The sequence below is a fragment of the Galleria mellonella genome, unplaced genomic scaffold (assembly GCF_026898425.1).
Source record: "Galleria mellonella isolate WM207_F2 unplaced genomic scaffold, CSIRO_AGI_GalMel_v1 utg21, whole genome shotgun sequence".
Lineage (NCBI taxonomy): Eukaryota > Metazoa > Arthropoda > Insecta > Lepidoptera > Pyralidae > Galleria > Galleria mellonella.
In genome coordinates, this window is record NW_026442037.1 from 3,175,278 (window position 1) to 3,198,742 (window position 23,465).

The following is a 23,465-nucleotide window of genomic DNA, read 5'->3' on the forward strand; positions in this document are numbered from 1 at the left end:
ATTTTCCCCTTTAAAAGATTACACTAGAATTCTTACACGTATATTATTACAATGTTATATCTATCGTATTATTGTTTCAAGGACCCTTATAACAACGCAATATTACTTTAAACCTCGATACATACAGTTTATCAGGTTCGAATCCTGGATTAACGTCCCAAGATGGCCGTCAAACAGACATTACGAAAGGAGACATTTCAATTGAATCGCTTTAGAAGCGATCAATTTATTTTAGTGCCATTAGTTGAACCTTTTCAGTGCTAGCCATTGGTTCCTTAAATATTTAAAAACAAGTCCGATCCGTTAGATGTTCCCTTGTTCATATTCCATTTATTCCTCTTTTCCTAAAAACCTTAATCGAAGTATATATATATATATATATATATATATATATATATATATATATATATATATATATATATATATATATATATATTATTATTAATATATATATATATATATATATATATATATATATATATATATATATATATATATATATATATATATATATATATATATATATATATATATATATATATATATATATATATATATATATATATGAAAAGTTACAAAAATTTATTTCGACCAATAAATGTAAATACTGCCATCTATTGTAAAAAAGTGGAACTACTAAACATGTAGAAGTAAATAATATTCAAAAATTATATTCAAACGTGTCAACTTCACCCATAATATTATATATACCCACGTAATTTTTTTTTTAATTCCATTATTTACGTTAATCACCAGTACAAAAGTCATTAACGAAGTAACAGCATTTTTTCCAATCAAAGGGATCGTAGTTTAATTTTAAAAGAATTGAGAGTACAATTTTCAACTGGACAGGTTATTTATTGAATAACACTACTGCTTGATGACGTGTACCGTGTTTGACAATGTTCAGACGAGGAATGAAGTTAGTACTAACATCCTTTCTCCCAGTAGCCTCCCGATTGCTTAATTAATCCGCGATTGCTAAGTTTCTAAACGACATCACAATAAAATACCGTAGTGGAGTACCCGCGAAGGCCTCGCCTTCTATTATATTGTATGCAAATGAGTCGCGCCCATGGCTACCAAATATTTCACGCAGCCACTACTACCGACAGCGTGGGTTTGTGGAAACTGCCGATTGTGCTTTCTTGTACTATCACTTTATTCTACTTATAGTAGTAAAACTATTAGTAGTTATACTATTAGTAGTAACACTATTAAAAGTAATACTATTAGTAGTAATACTATCAGTAGTAGTCAAGTTAATCCCATTAATATTGCGTATGTGAAAGTTTTGTTCCGGCATAGAAGTCCCATTCCTTTCCTGTGCATGTCGTAAGAAACGACTAAAAGGCGGCGAGAGATTGGCAGTGTTCCTCTTAAAACTTCTCCAAAGCCTAATTGTGGTTGCCAATTCGCCTGCCAAGTATAGCAACTACTGGTAAATCCCCCAAGGTGGAGGCTTATGCAGTATGCTTTAGCAGTGGACGATTAAGGGCTAATATAATGATGTGAATGTTTGTAATTCTTTCATGTAAAAAGTACTAAACGGATTTGAATGAAATTTGGTATAAGGGTAGGTTATACCCTTACTTGCACATGGGATATTTTATATAATAATTCACGTAGGTTAGTCATGTATAAAGTTTCCTTTGAAATCTTACCAATATAGTAAAATTGCGACTAGATGATGTCTGTATATATCAATAAGCTCAATAGATGCCAAAATAATAATTTTTAGAAATTTTGTCTGACTGTTTGTGTTTGTTTTGGCATCATGTAAAAACTAGTGTGCTCAATTGCATGCAGTTTTTTCTGTTGTGTTCATGAAGGCCTAATATAAAACATGGTGAATGTTTTGATATGCTATGTAGAAATAGTTTATTTTATTTGTTTTCCTATTTCCGAAATCTACGCGTATAAAGTAGTGTACTATAAGTTTTGTAACACGTATATTGTTTATTAGTAGTTAGTATTACTTTTTAGTAGTTCCACTTTTTTATGATAGATGGCGTTTTTAACACTTTTTTTTACATTTGTGTGAGGAATAATCGAAATAAAACTGTGCACCTTTTGATTAATCATACAAATTCTTATGAAATAAAGATATATTGAGACTGTCTTTTTTAAATCAATTTAGCAGATAACAGACAGGTGTAGAAACTTTGTTTTTAAGTTTATTTTTGTGTGCACTCACGTTTATATATTTTATTTGCACTTGTTTTTTTTTCTGGATTGAATTTTTTAAATATTCTTTATACTACGCTTTATAATTTGCATATTCTAAATCTATAAGTAGATAGAGTGACATAAATCGATTAACGGCACGAGAATGTACCGCTCCTCGATAATCAATTTACGGGGACCCGACGACTCTGCAAATTGCTGGCGAGTCCCGCGAGCATTCAGTAACCGGGATACCTCCAATTTGTCCCTTTCGTTACGTGTCATTGGACCGATTCCGCGTGTCACACGGGTAATTCTACCATTCCATTATGGTCACCGCACGGACCTGTTGCTTGCGGCTTCATGTAAATAAGTTGTTTCTGCATTATATGTCACATGTCACTTGTACCTATTAATATTTTCCTATCTTTTTGTTATTTACATAGTATTTGGTTATTGTTTTAACCAAAATTTTTGGAATTGAATGGATGGAACGCATAATCCGGTATCCGCAATTAGACGTGCTTGCCTCTAATTTGCTGAAATTTCGTCGAATGACCACAGACTGTGTTCGGAGATATAGAAGTTATTTCTATTTTTGTTATCTTGTAATTTAAATCTAATTAATATAATTCCATTTATTTATACATGTGTTACTGTATTGATATTTTCCTGGAGAACGTATTGGAAAATTGTAAAGCTTACTCAGTTGATAAAATAATGAAATAAATAAATAATCCATATAATGTCTTGCTCGTTGTTTTTATGACATTGCCAATGCGTTAGAGAGGAATAGATATATAAAAACGCGTCTGCCTTTTGAGAAATCAAATTCATCAGAATATATTAGGTTTTAACACTGTAAAGTACACTGTAGTCGTGAGAGAAGTCCCTGTGTGGTTTGCACATAATAACAGTGGTATGGCAGGTAAATAAACTGCCATGGCATAATGCTGAGTGCTGGCCATGTTGGTAAATTATTGCTACAAATTAATATTATTATCTTTTGTTTTGTTTTGTAAAGCAGTTAGTTACCAATAATGATTTTCTTTCATAATGATTTTGAAAGAAAGATGTTTATTTTGGAAATAAAATTTTAAAATCCAGACGACAATATTCGAAGTACAAATTTTAATTGTAACAATATTTTCTTTCTTTCTTTCTTTATTGTCTGTTCACACGGTTGTAAATCTTTAATATTATAAATTAGCTCTTTCTCGCAGCTTTGCTTGCTTACATAAATATATTTTGATTGGTTAAGTTGTTAAGGTGCTAACAGTTAACAAGAGAAGAGCATATTTCTTCTTAAAAGACCGGAAATACAACTTAAATATCGTTGCGGTTGCGGCTGCTTATGGCTGGCAGTAATCACTTACTATCAGATTATTTAAAAAAAAAAAAAACCAAAACAAACAAATTAACTTTCACATTTATAATATTAAGTAATGACTCAATTTTAATGTGTCTATGAGACGCTTTTCATTTAACAGTTTCCTCTTGTCGGTGCAACTAATTCATGCATCTTCCTCCAGCCAGCTCTATCCCAGGCCATATTCTTGACCTCCCTATACGACATGACACCTAGTGTTCCTTTTTTTATACAACTTAGAATGGCAAACAAGCTGACGGCCCACCTGATGGAAAGTGGTAACCGTCGTAAATAGACATGAGCAGTACCATGGACATAACAGAGTATACTGTTTCGCCCATGATACACCCCATGCGTTGCCATTTTTGAGGACTCAGGTGTTATTCCTCTGCACCCAGTAAATTCACGCCATATCCCACCCTTCAAACTGAAACACAGCCATGCAAACACAACTGCTTCACGGTTGAAAGACGAATGGAACAGGAGTACCCAAGCAAACGACATTTGTACAGTCTCCCTCTGGTTTCTTTTATCTGTCCCATGTAGTTATTCCTCGGCCTTCCCCTTCCTCTTTTTAGATTCATTCTTTGAGACATATCACTGTATTTTGTCACGGTATAAGACGTCGTTTTTATTGCGGTGTAAACGTTATTTGTTATTGTGTGTAACCGACAATTTCTCAAGTGAACAGTCCAAGACAAATAGCCTGTCAGAAAATTCGGAATGTCATTGCTATTCAGCATCTAAAGTTAATTTGTAACAGGGTCGCGTGTCCGACCAGCTAGTTCGATATTCCCTTTTTATAGCTTTTATTCTATTGCCCTGTTTAATATTGCAGGAGTGGAAAGACAGTTGTGTTTTCAAATTGACTTCAAAAAAGACGGAGTTTCTTAATTTCGTAGTCTTTTTGTTTTTTATGTTTGTTACCTCATCACTCTGTAATTTTTAAAGTAATTTGGAACATTATTTTTTTTATCTAATAGGATATACTTTTAAATTGGTAAGAAAAAAAATTGTCACAATCGAATTCAGTAGTTTAATTTTTAAATAAATATAATTGAGTTTGAAACGAACGAAGCCGGTTTTATTTTTTTTAGAACATAATTTTAAATTAAGATGACTAAATTTTAGTGAAATTTGGAATAGCAATCAAGTTGACAAGCTATCTAATACAAGGTAGTAGGGGAGAAGGGTTTTGCTAGCTGTATATCTTGTCGGATCGACCTCCAAGCGGTCTATGGACATCGGCGTGGTCTGTGAATTTATCACATTGATTGATTTATTAATCGCTTTAAAATATGAGTCCGTCTGTGTATATTTTTATTATAACTTGATATCTATATTAAAATTTAATATACAAAAGTACATAAATAAATAAATAGAATATTTTAATGATTGAATGAATGAATGAGTATACTTTATTTGCATTATACAATATACGAAATAAGCAAGACAATTTACAAACACAACGATACAATTGTATAAGTACAGTAAGGCGGTCTTATTGCTGGGAGCAATCTTTTCAAGACAACCTTAAGGTAATGGACTAATCGTCGTACAAGTAGGTATGATAGTGCTGTATAATTTAAAAAGCATTTTTTGCAAATTAAATTTTAAGTATTTATTCCCATCCCTACATACTCTATACTCCACGCACATCGTTACACGTCTGTCTATATAGCACTTAAAGTCATATTCACGTGACTCACCTAGCGACGAAGTGTGTCCCGTTTACTCCCTATGAATATTTATCACATCCAGACCTCTCGTTGAGTGATGAGGTCGGAGTGAGAGTGGTGTTTCTGGGAGAAATTAGTGTTGCAAAAACTATTATTTGCTTAAGAAATTACTGCCCTAAGGTGCAAGGTGAGAGCTTTTTTTTTGATGGGTGAAAATGCTATAGTAACCCCGCCCGCGCTAACGGGATATGCTGGCGGAGCACCAGTGAAGGGTGATAGATGAGAATGAAAATAGGCCAGTTAGCCCATCATGACGAATTCATCAGGAATTAATCATGATAGTTTCCAGGGAGAACCGCGAGGAGGTCGACCTGGTTGGGTATATTGCTAGCAATGGGATTCTCAGTCTCCATTACTAACAATCCCTTTCCCCCCATGAATTATTTATTAGTTACTAGCTTCTATTTGCGACTTTGTTCGCGTAACCGAGATGTTTATTTATTTAAAGGAACACCAACAGCATAATGCATTATAACACATATGATATGTATAACAAACATTAAATACAATATAATATTAATGCACATGCCTATTAAAGGTATTCACAGCATTTACTTTAACATAATTATACAGTTTTAAATGATGTAACAATTATAATGAATTAAATAACACTAGACTACAAATATTTAAAAAGTTGCGTTATTAGTTATATGTTCACTAGGGGGTAATCTTCCCCACCCCATACAGTATGTGTATATCAAATTTCATAGTAATCGCTTTTTTTTTTATGGACGATAATGGAATGGTAACTCCGCCTGCGCTAACGGTATACACTGGCGGGGCACCAGTGAGGGACAGGATAGGTAAGAAAAAGCAGGTCAGTTAGCCCATCGTGATTACATCCGGAATTTAAAATGATGGTTTCCAGGGGGACCGCGTGGAGGTCGACCTGACAGGCTATATTGCTAGTAATGAGACTGGTAGTTCGCATTACTAACTATCCCTTCCGCCCCTATAGTAATCGGTTAAGCTGTTGAGACACTAACAGGTAATAAAGAAACTTACTTTTTTTACTTATGATATTATTTAGTTATGATTATATTAAAGGTTTACGCATCTTTATTCGTGCTTTCAGGATATATTGTGTTTGGCAGATTTCTTTACGATGTGTTTGACTATTACGCAATCTCGCCTAAAATTCAATTGTCGGATTTATCATGATGGGCCAACTACTAACTTTATTTTAACCTATCATGCATCATTGGTACTTCTGTAATATAAATAGCGCAACAGGGTTATTATTCTATTCTTATTCATAAATAATTTAAGATTTTTCGCAAATAAATCGACTTCGTTATTTTGGTTTAAAAAGTAAACTACTAAAACTATCAATTTTAATATAATTTCTAAGAGACTATTCTGTACCCTTTCAGATAAAAAAAAAAAATTCAAAATCGGTTTTTAACTGATGGAGTTATAAGGTAACAAACATAAAGAACCGAACCGAATTGAAAATCTTCTCCCATTTGTAGTTTGTTAGAAATGCCCATAGGAGAGGAAATATTAGTGTAAGGTTATCATCCTTATTTCTTAAAAGATTTTATTTCAAGTTTTCTCCCTTTCGATTTTTGTTCTTCTAGTCTTCTTCTACATGAACGAACTATGAAGATGGCGATGTAACAAATAGTGTGACACATAAGACTTCATATACTGTCTCCACGCTGTGAAAATATCATATATAATGTAAGACAGTAACATTGAAGCGTAAAATTTGACAAGAGATCTTAGGAAGTGGGACCTCTTAAAAGTTTTAATATAATCTCGTATTTATAGTCCACTCCTTTTACGCGCCTCAGGTGCTCGATCACTGGCTGCGGGATTTAAGAAAGTATTAAAGTGACGCGCGTTTCACGTAACTCGCTCTAGTAATTTGTTAACCAAACTTCGAGAAAGTTGCCAGTGTTAAAGACTATTTTGAATATTAGAATTATTCGATGACCACTTTAGTTTTCAAAAAAGAGGCTCCTTATTTAGTTGTATTTTTTATGTTTGTTAAATTTATAATTCCATCAGTTGTAAACCGATTTGGATTTTTTTTATGTCAAAGGATATACTTACAGACTTGTCCCCATAGAAATTTTATCAGAATCGGTTCGAATCGGAAACAAATTATATTAATTTAAGAACTAAACTACGGAAGTTTAGTTCTTAATTTTTAATTTAGTTCTTAATTTAGTTCTTAATTAATTTAAGAACTAAACTACGGAAGTTTAGTTCATAAATTAATATAATTTGTTTTGCCCCAATTAAAGTAGTTTTTTTTTGTAGAACACAATGTTAAATTGTTATTAATTCTCTTATAAGAAAATTTATAATTTACCGCCCTTTTTTGTAGCAGCGAGATGACGTTTCGTGAGTACAATTCATAGTTTTTTTTTAATTAACCTTTCAAAAGAGATTCTCAGCTAAATTAAGAATAGCGGGAATTTGTTCACTTAAATATTATTTTTGAAAATATGCACAAAAAAGTAAATTATTTAATAGTTTTATTTAAATAACTAATATTAATAATAGCAAGAATAGTTTATTATGTGGGTAAAACAGTTTACATAATTATGCAACACTGCAATAAAAGCGACACTAGAGAAAAATTTGTTCTGGAAAAACAGTGACTTTACTTGTACAGAAAGTACTAGCAAGTCGAATGAACAGTAGCTTAGATAATTGGGACATCAGCTTACCTGCCAGTTAGGGCCTATAACCATACCCCTCCACCCCTCTTTCAACTCCAGACCTTCAATTTTACTATTAAACCCATTATGTTTATTGTCCGTAATCTGTGTAGGCCATGTCCGCTTTCGTAAGAGGGCGCATGCGCATTGAAACGGGCAATATTTGTATTACTGTCAATTGACAGGAAAAAAATAACAGAGAGCCTACCATGAAATGTTTTCCGAAATTTCGGAGCCAAACGAAACACAAGTTTGATGTTAAAATTACATAATACATGCCGTTTGAAAATATAAAAAATGTTAAAATATTGTTCCTTTGGACTTTTATAATAGGATGTATGACGAACGAAAAGTTAAACTTCAATTATTGATCCGATTTTGGTATAAAAAAAACATGATATTGAGTCCGAAATTTCGGAATTTCACTTCATGGTAGACCCGCAGATGTCAAAATTATTTCGTAAATGACTATTCTGTATAATATTTATGATATAACATGTCATAAATATATAAAAAAAATTCACATATTTTAAATTTACGATCGGAGCTTAATACTATGCGATTTCAAGTAAATAATACTAGAGGGCTTACCATGCAATATTGTCCGGAATTTCGAGACCAAACGAAACACAAATTTGATGTTATAATTACATTATACATAGCGTTTAAAAATGTTAAAATATCGTTCCTTTGAACTTTTATGACAGGATTTATGTATGAAGTGTTAAGCTACATTTACTGGGTCTATTTTGGTACGAACAAAACACAAAATGGATCCCGAAAATTAGGCATTTTATGGTAAATCCCTTGATTTTTATTGTCGACCTTTCGATGCGGGTTGCACCACGTTATTGTCATGGTAGGACAGAATGCAACAGTCTCTTATAGCGGCCCGCAATGTTGTTCAGAAAAATGGAGCATGTAGGTGCTCTTGTAATCGTGTCGTGTTAATTCCCTATTATGAATTTAAAATACATAATATGTGTTAACAACGCGAAAGTTTAAAATTAACTGAGATATTCATCATCATCATCATATCAGCCGTTATCTGTCCACTGCTGGACATAGGCCTCCCTACAGATCAGTGGTGGCCGACTTGACTAGACTCAAGATCTATTGTTTACTGACGAAATCCTGTGCGATCTACTAATTACTTCTTGAAATCACAAATGAAACAACATAGTTCAGTACACAATTATGTAATATTGTAGTATTATTTATTTTATTAAAAGGAAAAATCTAAAACGGAAAATTATTCTCACTAACTACTTATTTATATTAGTGTGAGCATTGTGTCAGAGCATCTTCCGATAGATTAGCAAAATATTATATTTTTTAATAAATAAGAATTAACCACAATGGTTTCCAGGGGATCTACGTGGAGGTCGACCTGATAGGGTATATTGCTAGCAATAGAGTTTTTAGACCTCTGTTACTAACAATCCCTTTTCCCTTTATTTGATATCAGTTATTATTTTTTTTTAAATGTAACGTTACATTGTTTCTTTATGTCAACATTTTTAATTAATCGTGGTTTTTTTTTATTCCAGACAAGGCGCGGTGTAAGCGAGTGACCACACATGTTCCCAAAACATGATACCGGTAAGCTATCTTTATTTAGGTATCCTTACTATAATAATATTATAAATATGTAAATAATACATTGTTTTTTTTTTCTATTCTCAATGTCCTCTACCCAAAGGTTGTCTGGAAGAGATTGCATAGCGATTAGGCCGCCTTTTGTATTATTTCTCTTTACAATTGAATGTATTTACTATTTTCTAAATGGTGCAATAAAGTGTACAATAAAATAAATAAATAAATAAGTTTCTTTGTTTACTAATAATAATTATAAATCATAGAGTCATAGATTACTATTTGCTCTTTTATTGCAGTTGATTTATTTAATTGTTTTATATATTAATATTTTATTTATTTATTTATTGTATTTATTGTACGTATATATTTATTTATTTAATATATTATGTGCATGTTTACATTACATGAATTTATCGAATATTGCTTTATTTTTCCTCTATTCAAAAATGCACCGCCTACGTATTTCTCGGTTTACCCAATGGTTGACTGGTAGAGAACACCGTCCGGTGTTAAGTCCGCCAAAATGTACAAAGAATTATAATTTTTAACTGTGCATTAAAGTATAAATAAATAAGTAAACCATTATGTACATAAAATTTTGGAAAAATAATAGAACGACCAGCTTCTTGCCTGTCATTTCGTAAGTGTGAAGTTTAGAAGTATGAAAATAAATGAAATTCACCAGTTCTAGATGACGTATCAAGATAAAACCTACACCAGATTTTAAGTTAGACCTTTAAGAATATAACTGTAACCACATTTAATTTGGTGTAGTGGGTTTCGCGTGATGCCGAAACAAACATACAGACATGCAGACAAAAATTCTAAAAATTATAATTTTAGCATGTTATTGCTTTAATTAAGACATCTCTTATACTTTTTTCTTATATATAATCTATGTGCAGAGATCGCTTAGTTACAATTTTATTATATAAGTAAGATTATTTTAATATAAAAGACTTTTTAGATAATTCAGAAATACTGAAAATTACGTGTTTTCGCAAAATTATAGATAGATAGATAGAGAGAGAGAGAGAGAGAGAGAGAGAGAGAGAGAGAGAGAGATAGAGAAAAGTTAAGTTACTTAAATTATTTCACCCTCTCAATCAGTCTTCTCTGTCTATCCTGCAAGAGATATGCTGTGAACATACAAACATACATAGATAACCGCTTTCAGCGTATCTCTTACTACATAACCGAGTGTAACATATTAAAAGGTTAAATAATGCGAAAAATATCCCTATTAGTTTTTGCAAAGCGGTTCAACAATTACGTGCCGGTAATTGGAGTGTGCCCTGAGCTTCGCAAAAACATGGCTTCAATGCCCGTTCCGTTTATTACGTTACGATCAGCTGCCCGAGCAGATGTGAACGTAATTAGTATGGGGAGGGATATATTTTTTTTTCCTTACACAATGTTTGTTTAGTTTCCCGTTAATCCACGCTAATATCTCTAATGCGAGAGAGATATTCGTCTCGGAACAATTTTCCTTTGTCTTTGCGCGAAAACTATCAGAAAATATAATTAGGAAACCATTTAATTAAGATTTGCTTTGCAAAATGTTTAGGTGAAATAAATTACACACTATGTTATTACTTTTTTCAATTTCAGTTTCATTTTGCAATTTCATTTTTCAATTTTATTATTATTTTTCAATTTAATTTTTATTTTACAATTTCATTTTTATTTTACAATTTCATTTTTATTTTACAATTTCATTTTTATTTTACAATTTCATTATTATTTTACAATTTCATTTTTGTTATCGATTGTAAAAAGAATTATCAAATTTATTCAGAATGTTCGAAAAATTGTTTATCTTTGTATTTTTTTTAATAATTAAAAAAAGTTCTTACATGGTATGTTTTTTGAATTCGATATTACTCCCGTGTTGTGTTTGTATAAAATTCTTGATGATAGAAGTTTTCTTTTTATTGGGAGGAAAAGTTGTGTTGATAGGCAAAACTTATTTATCTATAATGGTCCAAATAAAAGGTTTATTGCGGAAAGAGTCCAATTTACAATCAAGACGCGAATCCGGTACTACATTTAAATATTTCTAACCAGGTACATCCCCTGAGAATAATAGAACACAAAACTGATTCATATGCGAGGATGTGGACGGTACCGTACAATAAAAATAACACTATGCCGAGGGACTGTGGTTCTTCGACAAACCAAAACTGATTCAAACTGAGGACAAAAATTTACGGAAATTTGAAATAAACCAATAATGGGAAAAAGTGGAATGAAAAATGAGGTATGAAGGGAACATGGTAGTAAAGAGTGAGGAAAACTTAGAAGGAAATTAAATTAGCTAAAAAACCTGGAAATTAATATCCGGGAATAAGCTGCACTCCTACGGGGGGCTAAAAAAAAACCAGGTATATCCCGTGGCTCTATTCACGTTAATCAGTACATAAAGTATTCTATTTACTAATTTTAAATATAACCTACCCATGTACCTAATTTCATTAAAAACGTTCAGTCGTTTTTGCGTGAAAGAGTAACAAACATTACTCGCTGGTTCAAAGGCCTTCGTCTTTAAACTCCGAGGTGATTTGGATGAGAAATTGTGGCATAGTTTTGCGCCCAAAATTTACTTACTGGATATTTTTTTTATGGGTGAAGATGGAATGGTAACTCCGCCTGCATTATCGGTATACGCTGACGGGGCACCAGTGAAGGGTGAAACGTGAGGATGATGGCAGGTCAGTTGGCCCATAGTGACTAGTTGAACAAGAATTAACCACCATGGTTTCCAGAGGGAACCGTGTGGAGGTCGACCTGATAGGGTGTATAGCTAGCAATGAGGTTGTTAAATCTCATTACTAGCTATCCCTTTCCCCCCACTTACTGGGTATTAGTAAACGGTACTAATTGTGGCAAAATTAATAATAATATTTATCATGTAGCAATAAATTTATGTAAGGCCACCTTACATAAATTGAATCGAATGTGATTTGCTTTGCTCTCAAAAGGCTTTAATAACAATTACGCTAAACATCAGGTGTTTTCCCTCCCATTTATAATAACCAATGGGTAATTGTTAAATTCGCATCAACGTCCGCCACTGGGCAATGTGATATAGAGGCCACAGTTTTACAGTTAAGCGCTCCAATATATAATGACTATTGTAGTCTGCATTATTAACAATCCTCCCCCCTCCCCCCCGCCCCTCCTTTTATATTGTTAGTAATAAAGCTGTTTTTTTTTAATGGGTGAAAATGGATAAGTAACCCCGCCCGCGCTATCGGTATATACCGACGGGGCACCAGTGGAAGATGATAGGTGAGAATAAATGCAAGTCAGTTGGCCCACTGTGATGAATTCGACAAGAATTAAACATGATGGTTTCCAGGGGGAACCGCGTGGAGGTTCGCTGATAGGGTATATTGCTAGCAATGGGGCTATTAGACTCCATTACTAACAATCCCTTTCCCCCCTAATGGAGCTGTTAGACCCCATCACTGACAATCTATTATCCCCCACATGCAGCATTGGAGGAGGGGATTGTTAGTAATGAGGAGGTTAGTTCCCGTTGCTGGGGGAAAGGGATTGTTAGTAATGGAGACTGAGAATCTCATTGCTAGCAATATATCCAACCAGGTCGACCTCCTCGCGGTTCTCCCTGGAAACTATCATGGTTAATTCCTGATGAATTCATCATGATGGGCTAACTGACCTGTTTTCATTCTCATCTATCACCCTTCACTGGTGCTCCGTCAGCGTATACCGTTAGCGCAGGCGGGGTTACCATATCATTTTCACACATAAAACAAAAACTTAATTAACCGGCCAGGTGCGAGTCGGTATCGTGCACCGAGGGTTCCGTATAAATTATAACAAAAAAGTATATATTTTGCAAAAGAGCATCTTTTTATTTTGTAACTGTATACAAATTTATAGTTTTTGGACTTTTTTCATTATTTGTACAGTACGGCGTTGCTTCTTGCCAAATTTTATGGTATAAGATCGACGGGTATTATCCTATAGGTTTTAATTTCCTTGCAAACGTCGAAATATACGATATAAACGACCATATCTTTTGATTGCGTTGATTTAGAAGTTTGATTTTTTCACAGCTTTAAAGGATTGCGGACTTGAATAAATGATGTTAATTGTAGCTTGATACCTCCATCCGTTCTTTAGAAACAGATCTTGACAGACGACAGACGGACAATAAAGTGATCTAATAAGAGTTCTGTTTTTACTTTTGAATTACGGAATCCTAAAAACGATTATTGGCAACCCTAATACATTGCTCACTGATTACCATAACTCGTGTGAGCGGAACTTAGGGTAAGTTTTTTTTTATTTTTTAACAGTCGTACCAGTAATAGGCAGGTCGATTAGCCCATCGTGATGAACACACTTGGAATTCAGCACGATGGTTTCCAGGGGGGGGAGGGTGCTTGACCTGATATATTGCTAACAATAGGGCTGGCAGCACCCTTTACTAACAATCCCATACCTCCTAACTTAGGGTTGTCGTGTACAGGAACAAGCAACGATTTTAAAAGGCATCCCAAAAATAAGGGTTGGCAAAAACGTTCCAGCTTCAACAACCTTTGCTTGGGGGAAAGGGATTATTAGTAATGGAGACTGAGAATCCCATTGCTAGCAATATACCCAACCAGGTCGACCTCCTCGCGGTTCCCTCTGGAAACTATCATGGTTAATTCCAGATGAATTCATCACGATGGGCTAACTGGCCTGTTTTCATCCTCATCGATCACCATTCACTGGTGCCCCGCCAGCGTATCCCGTTAGCGCAGGCGGGGTTACCATTCCATTTTCATCCAATAAAAAAAACCAACCTTTGCTTGCAATGAATAAAAAGGCATTCTTTTGTTATTTTTAATGAATAACTCTATGAATCTTTGTTAAATAGATTAAATCCTTTATTTAGGACGTATATTACAACGATATATATATAATTAAACGAAGAAATGAAAGGTACGAAGGATCATTGCTGGATTATGCGGTATAAAAGTCACTTTATTACTCTCTTGCCTTATATTATACCTCGTGACTGTAATGTTTTCAGTGTCTCTGTAAACGGGGTTTTATAAGCTTTTACTTAATCCATGTTAATCCTAATAGTTTTTTAAGTGCGAAAGTTTTGTAACTATGGATGGATATTTGTTATTTTTTTACGCGAAGACTATTAGTACTACAACAATTGTACTACGAATATTGTTCCACTAGCGCCATCTTTAGACGGGCGATGACGATGTGTCACTGACCTCGTAAACTGCTGATTAATAAGTAACACCTGCATTCCAGTTGGGTTTCCTTTTAGGATTGCGGCGGTCTATGACAGAAACTTATACAAAAGGTTTCGATTTTGCAAACTGAGCTGTGTATGGCTCAGTGAATGTATGGTATTTTATTGAAACGATTAAAAGCATTAATAAATCATTATTGTAGAATAAATAGGTCTCACACGATAAGTTACGGTTGCCATTTTGGATTTATATCCAAAACGGCAGTGACTTACAAATAACAATAATTACAGTAGTACCAGCAATGTCTATATATATACATTCCTGGTATTGCTACAGTAAACGTTTACTATCAGACGGGTCGTATGCTTGTGTCCATAATGTTACTTTGTAAAAGTACTGTTTTACAATGTCATGTACATGAGAGTTATTAAAAAAAATTAATAAATTAATTAGTTTAATAATAATGATTTGGGGTCTCAGCTTCCTTTTTTCTAATGGTATTTAGGACGGGTTAAAGCCGGCAAATTAGCGGAGAATAAAGTCATATAATAATAGGTCAATGGATGCCAAAATTTATTAACGCGTAAATTGAATAATTAAATATCATTGCTTTATTATATACGTTAATTCTGTCGGTCGCTGTCCAAAATGCGACGTTATAAGTCGCTGTTATCAAGTTTCTAACTTTAAATAAAAAAAAGTCATTAAAATATTGTGTTTCTTTTCTGTAATGAAAAAATTCGAGAAAGGCATGAAAATAATCCGGGAAGGCTCGACAAAAGAAAGGTGGGGAAACCCTAGTATAGACTGTCATTTGTCAGTCAATGTTACAAGCCGACGCGACGCCGTCGCGGCTCGGCGCGATCGCTAAGTCAATTATTAAGTCACTGGTGAATATTTAACACGTTCAGTTATCACGTTAACAGGTAACTGAACGAACAAAATAGCTGACTGTCAATGGGATATGCGTGATATATTAATACCAATAACTGTTGGCAGGGGGAAAGGGATTGTTAGCAATGGAGTTTGATAGCCCCATTAGCTATATGCCTTATTAGGTCGACCTCTACGTAGTTCCCCCTGGAAACCATCGTGAACAATTCCTGTTGAATTCGTCACGATGGGCTAACTGACCTATTTCATCCTCACCTATCATCCTTCACTGGTGCCCCGCCGGTGTATACCGATAGCGCGGGTGGGGTTACCATTCTTTATTCTTTATTCTTTATTGTACACAAAACATACTGGTAATTACAATTCATTATAAACATAATGTACAAAGGCGAGCTTATCTCTAATAAGAGATTCCATTCCATTATCATCCATTAAAAAAAAATAACTGTTAGCACTTGGTGGAACTTTGAACATTTCCAGAATTTCCAGGTGGGATATTGAACATGTTCCGGAACATTTACCAGAGGGAGACTTTGTACAAAAGTAGTTTGCTTGGGCACGTCTGCCCCATTCGTGTTTCTATCGTGAAGCAGTTGTGTTTGCGTGGCTGTGTTTCAGTTTGAAGGGTGGGATATGGCAGTGAATTTACAGGGTACAGAGGAATAATACCTGAGTCCTCAGGAATGGCAACGCATGGGGGGTATCATGGGCGATACAGTATACTCTGTCATGTCCATGGTACTGCTCATGTCTATAGGCGACGGTTACCATATATATATATATATATATATATATATATATATATATATATATATATATATATATATATATATATACTTACACATTGATATTTTTTTTTAATAATTATAATAAAAGTTTTGGATGAAGTTACCGATGTTTTCGACTTTTTCTTTTTAACTTTAGTAACACTTATAGAAAAAACAGATTTTAAAAGATCAGCTTAAAAAAGAATTTTTCAAATTGTTTTAGAATTGGTGGAGTTATGAGCCACATTTGTCCATCCTTCTCAGCAGTAGTTGCATTCCGAACTGGTTGGTAGATTCATAAAAAACTAAAAAATATTCATAAAAAATCATAAACGATTATAATTAATTTTATTTGAATAAAGAATATTTTTAATTTATTTTAAAAAACTTGGAAGTATCCGATCCCACTAATGTCTTTCGGAGTAATTAGGTTTGATAACGATATTTGGAAGCACTGAAAAGTTGGTAGAAAATTTTTACTGACACTTCGTATTATCCAGATTCGAATAAATGACGTTATCTGTTTTATTTAATTATCTTTCAATAATTTTATATACATCATCATCATCACCCCTAGATGGGTCTTGCCAGTAGTTGCTGTGCTTAGCAGCCGGATTAGTAACCGCAGTTAGGCGGACAGGGCGGACATAATGCCGGATAGCATTCTCTACCAGTCAACTGTTACGCTAAACAGAGAGAGAGTAAATGGCGGTGCATTGTCTAGCAAAATGAATTATTATTAATAGAAATATAGCTTAATAATAAGAGGTGAAACATCTCATATCTGGCGACTTTAGGTTGTAGTTTTTTTAATGGGTGATAATGGTATGGTAAGCCCGTCTGCGCTATCGGTATACACTGGAGAGGGTGCACCAGTGATAGATGACTGATGAGGATGAAAGCAGTTCAGTTAGCCCATCCTGACGAATTCAACTAGTAGTCACAATGGTTTCCAGGGGGAACCACGTGGAGGTCGACCTGTCATGTTGCTAGTAATAGGGCTATTTGACCCCATTATTAACAATCCCTTTCCCCCTTAGGTTGTGGTTAACTGAGAGCAGGCAAACTGGGTGTAAATTGTACTTTAGCTTATATTTTATTTATTTAATCAAATTTCAAATACAGAATTTCATTATTACTTATCCTGCAGAAGTTAGCTGAAGGATTAGTAATTAGTAATGTATTAAAAAAGAAACAGTGCACGTTGTGTCTGAAATTGTGCATGATTTTACAAAAAATATGAGACTAAAATTTTCAGAAATTTTGTCTGTCTGTCTCTATGTTTGTTCCGGTATCACGCGAGAACTACTAAATTAAATATAGACGCAGCCCTGAAGGTCTAAAGTCTAGATTTTAATTTAGACTTTAGTGTAGTGATTTTTATACGATTTATCTTTATATGTGACTTAGAAAGTGGTCTATTAATTAAATAACTAATTATTTATATTTATAATAAGTTATATATATTTATTATGTATAATAAGTATTGTAATCTTTTGGTGGAAACAATAAAGAGTGTCTATCTATCTATCTATCTATTTCATTGATTTTCCTTCTTCTAAAATCCACGCATAAGGAGAAGGGGTCAAAAACTAGTATTGTACATACTTTTAGAATATTTGAAACGTATATATAATATTGAAGATATCTCCAACCATTTAGTTCGGATTCCATTCAATTTCCTGGTATTGAGTGAACGACAAAACCGTTTGCTTGTTTTCTTGAATTTACTCAACTACATTTTCTACGTAAGCTTGCAGTACGAGACTTCCGATAATGCTATTTTCCACTAGTTTTCCAGGTGGCGCTAGTGTGCTATGGCAGTTGGTAACTCGTTAGAGCAACTTCACTTTACGTTTATCTATAAAATTTTTAGAACCTACATTTTTATATTATTTTTATATATATATACATATATTAATGGGAGGAAAGGGATTGTTAGTAATGAGATTTAACAACCTCATTGCTAGCAATACACCCTATCAGGTCGACCTCCACGCGGTTCTCTCTGGAAACCATAGTAGTTAATTCTTGTTCGATTGGTCACTATGGGCCACCTGACCTGCCATCATCCTCACCTGTCACCCTTCACTGGTGCTCCGTCAGCGTATACCGATAGTGCAGGCGGGGTTACCATTCCATCTTCACCTATAAAAAAAATTCTTTTAATGTTATATTCGCTGACTGAAAGATCACTTTCATTCACCAATGTTCCTTTTCTTAATTTTTTGGATTGTTGTACTTCGTTTAGTTCCATTCGTCGGCACTAAAATATCCTAGGAATAAAAAGTACGGGAATTCATTGTATTCTAATTCCATCACTACGCTAACGTCTCATATAAATTTTGTTAAAATTCGAATTTCATTAAAAATATTATTGGCCGTGTGGTCCCGGCATAGAATAGCCCATCTCTTCCTTTCCTATGGGTGTTGTAAGAGCCGACTAAGGAAGGACAAGAGATGGACAGCAGCGTCCCTTTTAAAACATCTCTAAAACCTGACTGTGGTTGCCAATCCGCCTGTCAAGCGTGGCAACTACTAAAAAAAATCACTCAAGGGAAGGCTTATGTTCAGCAGTGAACAGTTAAAGGCTTATATGATATGATGATTATAAAAAAATTTGAAAATTATATGTAGATTGGTTAAAAATTTCTAAGCGGGTAGGATTTCGGATTTAATTCTTATCACTTTACGTTTCAGATGATAGTGAGAGTGTGGTGCGAAAGCGGTGCGGGTTGGTCGCCGACCCACGTGCCTGTCACGCCGCAAAGCACGTGTCTCGACGTGTTGGAGTGTTGCCGCGAGCCTGGTGACGAGCCCTGTCTGCTGCTCAGCGTGCACCCACAACACGGAGGTAATGTATATTACTACACGAAGAAATATACACAAACAAAATTGCACTGTATATACTTTAGAATAAAGTATAAATTTACGTGAGAGAATAAGTATTCCATATGCGCGAAATTGACGCGGATTGATTCTTAATACTTGCGCCCGTCACGCTGCAGAGCTTATATCTTGACGTGTTGGAGTGTTACCGCGAGCGTGGTGATGAGCCCTGTCTACTGCTTAGTGTGCACCCACAACACGGAGGTAATGTATATTACTACACGAAGAAATATACACAAACAAAATTGCACTGTATTTACTTTAGAATAAAGTATAAATTCACGTGAGAGAATAAGTATTCCATATGCGCGAAATTGACGCGGATTCATTCTTGATACTTGCGCCCGTCACGCTGCAGAGCTTATGTTCGACGTGTTGGAGTGTTGCCGCGAGTCGGTTGACGTGTTTGCTACTTAGCGTGCACCCATATTACGAAAGTAATATATCATAATAGCTGGATGAATATTTGTTGACTATTACCAGAAATAAAAGGTATTTTTATTTTTAATCTTGATATATTGTTTAATGCGTGCTCTCTCGACGTTGATCAAAGCAGGAATGAATGACAGCCAGTCTTTTACATTATTATTCATGATTGAAATAATTGTTATACTTAAATTTATAATAAAAACAATTGACATTTTAATAATCTAATAGGCATTTACATGATAATATATTAATAATATTGCACTATAAAATATTATATTTATTAAAATAATATACTAACATTTATTAATTAAATTATTACTGCATCAACTACGAAGCATTGTATGTCTTTTAATAGTAAATTAGTAAACTATTTATTAATTAATTTTACAATATGAATATAAATAATTATAAACTACAGAATATATTAAATAACTATATAATACTAATAACAATTACGATATGAATACATACACACCTATACTTAAATAATGAATATTAATAATAGTAAGAAAATACGTACCTATCGTGATACAATTTCAATGACTGGATAGTGTTGTAACAGATCTTTATGTTATGTCAAAGTGAAAAGTGTTATCCTCTTCTCTCTTATTAAAATAATATATTGAAATTTATCTATTAAATTATATTATGGATCAACTAAGAAATAAATAAATAAATAGTATCTAAATAATAATGTTATATATTATTATATAAATTATGTAAATATTATTATATAAATAATAATGTATCTATTTGTATACAATATAATCATATGGTCTAACAAATATAACACGAAGGAAGAAAAGGAGTAACTATCTTCACTCGGAGTAGATAATTTAATTATTAGATAGATTGATACTCTTTATAATAATAATAAATCTGTTTATTTTCAGGTATATACCCATAGTTTACATTTTTATATTATTAATTAAATAAATTGTTATTATTATTTTTAAAATATACATCATTTATTGTTTTCTCTGTAAGATTACAACAGTAAACTTATTATAAATACAAACAATTATAAGAAAATATTACACTAAGAAGATAATGCGAGGACTTGTCGCTAAGAGCGATGTCAAATTAATAAATTATTGATATTTTAATTATTTCTATTTCTGTTTTAATGACTGGTATTCCTATTTTAGATTTTTTTTTAATTCTATTTTTAAGCATAATGGTAAATAAGCTGATGGTCCACCTGATGGAAAGTGGTATCCATTGTCCATAGATATGAACAATATTATAGATATAACATATTTTTGATTATTTATAGCAAAAATTAAAAGCGTTAATAATCAAAATGTCCTATAAACTGCAAACAGTGTTAGCGCTTAAGTCCACTAAGAGTTTACAAAGTTTACATTCGAGCACAAATCCGTTTATTAGATTCAAAGAACTTAAATTCCATTACAAACATAGTTTAGCGTCGTAGTACGCGAGACGCGCCAATGTCGCCAGAAGAAACCTTACGTACTCCGTTACAGAGATGTCATTTAATTCCTGTAACAGTACTTGATGGGCCTCTAACCCTTCGAGACGCCGTGGGACTCAGTCGCTGTGATTCTTGAAAAAAGTACATGCGGAAAATAATCCCCTCCGGGAATGCTACGGTTGAAATGTTGGGTTGGAGAATAAAAAATATATTAGTGTAATATATTTGTTTATAAGAACTATTAAAAGGTTTGTAATGTCGATAATAGGTATCTGTAGAAATATACATAATTAGCTATAATAATGTAATATTTTAAAAGGTTTTTTTTTAATGTGTACTGATATAAATGGTTAAAAAAGTAAAAAAAAATATCAATTTATCAATCATACCAATAAAAAGGAAACCATTCTATGTGGTAAATATATTAATACAATTTTATACATAAAAAAGTTTTTTAAGTAGATACATATTTCTATATAAAAACTAGCTGACCCAGCAAACGTTGTTTTGCCATATACATTATTTGGAGAATATTTTTTTAGTCCATTAAAAAAAATATTGGGGAGGGTCACCCTTATCATTGAGGGGTATGAAAAATAGATGTTGACCGATTCTCAGACCTATCCAATATGCACACAAAATTTTATAAAAATCGGTAAAGCCGTTTCGGAGGAGTTTGGTAACAAACACCGTGACACGAGAATTTTATATATAAGATATTAATTACACTTATAGTAAGTCTATTATATAATTATACCGTACCCACGTAGTCAATTACGTATTCTGCTTTTGATATGTATCAAAGTATCATCCGAGATCTTAGTAATTAGTTGGGATTGCTGTAAAAAAGAAATCAAATCTCTTCTTTGTGATAGATTAATTAAGAATAAAAATTAGAGTATTGATAGATAGTCATCTCCTTAGACTTAGTATCGTAACGTACTTACGTTACAAAACAAGTGGAACATTCTCGATTAAAATACACATAAGTCAATCAAGTTGTTGTTTTTATAATACTATTAATTTAAGTGAGTTAACGCCATCTTTAATCTTTGGCTATGCATGAAGATAATCTGATCTTGTTCAGATATTTTTTTTTTTAATTATACAAAATCGTCGTGGACGCGTACATGATACTGTTACGTGTGTTTTCTATCGTCTCTGTTGGGATCTTTTATACTTAAGCTTTATTTCTGCAATTTGAGGTTATTTTCACATCAATAACGGGAATTGGATGCAACCATTGTAGTTTCTAGATGTACACCGGTGATCAAGAGACATTCGATTGTGCAATGGGAATTATACCATTGGTATACTTTTTTTTGGTGGCTGGCAAACAAGTATGTGATCTTTCAAAAACATGCACGGTTGACTGGAAGAACATTCTGTTCAGGATAATTTAGCCTAGGCATGAATTCTATATTTCTATTATATCATATTCCTCACTATTGACCTTCACACATGATGTGCAATAAATAATTTTAAACAAACGTAAATTAACTCAAAAACTTTAAGCTAAAAAAAAAAATAAATAAAAAAAAAAATAGAATAAAATAGAAAGTACATTAAATAGTGATGTAATCTTTAATAACTATAGATAAGTGTAGATTAACAATAGGACCTTACCTATTTACGCTGTGGAGGCAAAAGAATTAACAACTTTTTTTTTAAATATAGGGCTTTTGGTATGAAACCTACTTGGGATTAGCTTATAATTTTAATTTAGAACTAGAGAATTAAGATATAGTTCATGTTATAATACAATCCTACGAAACACATAACTTTTTAAAATTTGGAATTCGATTGCTTGGGTACCTCTGTCCCATTCTTGTTTCAACCGTGAAGCAGTTGTGTTTGCATGGCTGTGTTGCGGTTTGAAGGGTGGGATATGGTGTGAATTTACTGGATACAGAGGAATAACATCTGAGTCCTCAGGAATGGCAACGCATGGGGTATCGTGGGCGAAACATTATACTTTGTTATGTCCATGGTACTGTTCATGTCTATAGGCGACGGTTACCACTTTCCATCAGGTGGGCCGTCAGCTTGTTTGCCATTCTAAGTTGTATAAAAAAAAATTGGAATTTCATTTAAAAAATAACAACTTTCGACGGGAAATTGCGATGTTGTATGAATTCGTTGCAAGGACAGCCTCTTAAGAGTATGTCGATGGCACTCTTTAATCTGTCGATTTATTCGCTGCAAAAACTGTGCCGTCGTAATTACGAGACGAGTTCGCAGTCCGTGGGAACGTGATGCCGAATTGACATTTTCA

The 23,465-nt window shown here is 33.3% G+C and overlaps 1 protein-coding gene across 2 annotated transcripts in view; it reads left to right on the forward strand.

Annotated features, from left to right (window-relative positions):
• Positions 1–23,465, forward strand: part of LOC113516486 (apoptosis-stimulating of p53 protein 1) — a 459,324-nt gene that overhangs the window by 85,130 nt on the left and 350,729 nt on the right. Inside the window, exons 2-3 of one of the 2 annotated variants that reach the window (XM_052894330.1) lie at positions 9,497–9,548; positions 19,138–19,291. In XM_052894330.1, coding sequence (XP_052750290.1) covers positions 9,540–9,548; positions 19,138–19,291 — 163 coding nt within the window. In that variant the 5' untranslated portion in view covers positions 9,497–9,539. Of the gene's footprint in view, positions 1–9,496; positions 9,549–19,137; positions 19,292–19,517; positions 19,531–23,465 lie in introns of those variants that run through there. The other variant, XM_052894332.1, reaches the window with a different exon arrangement.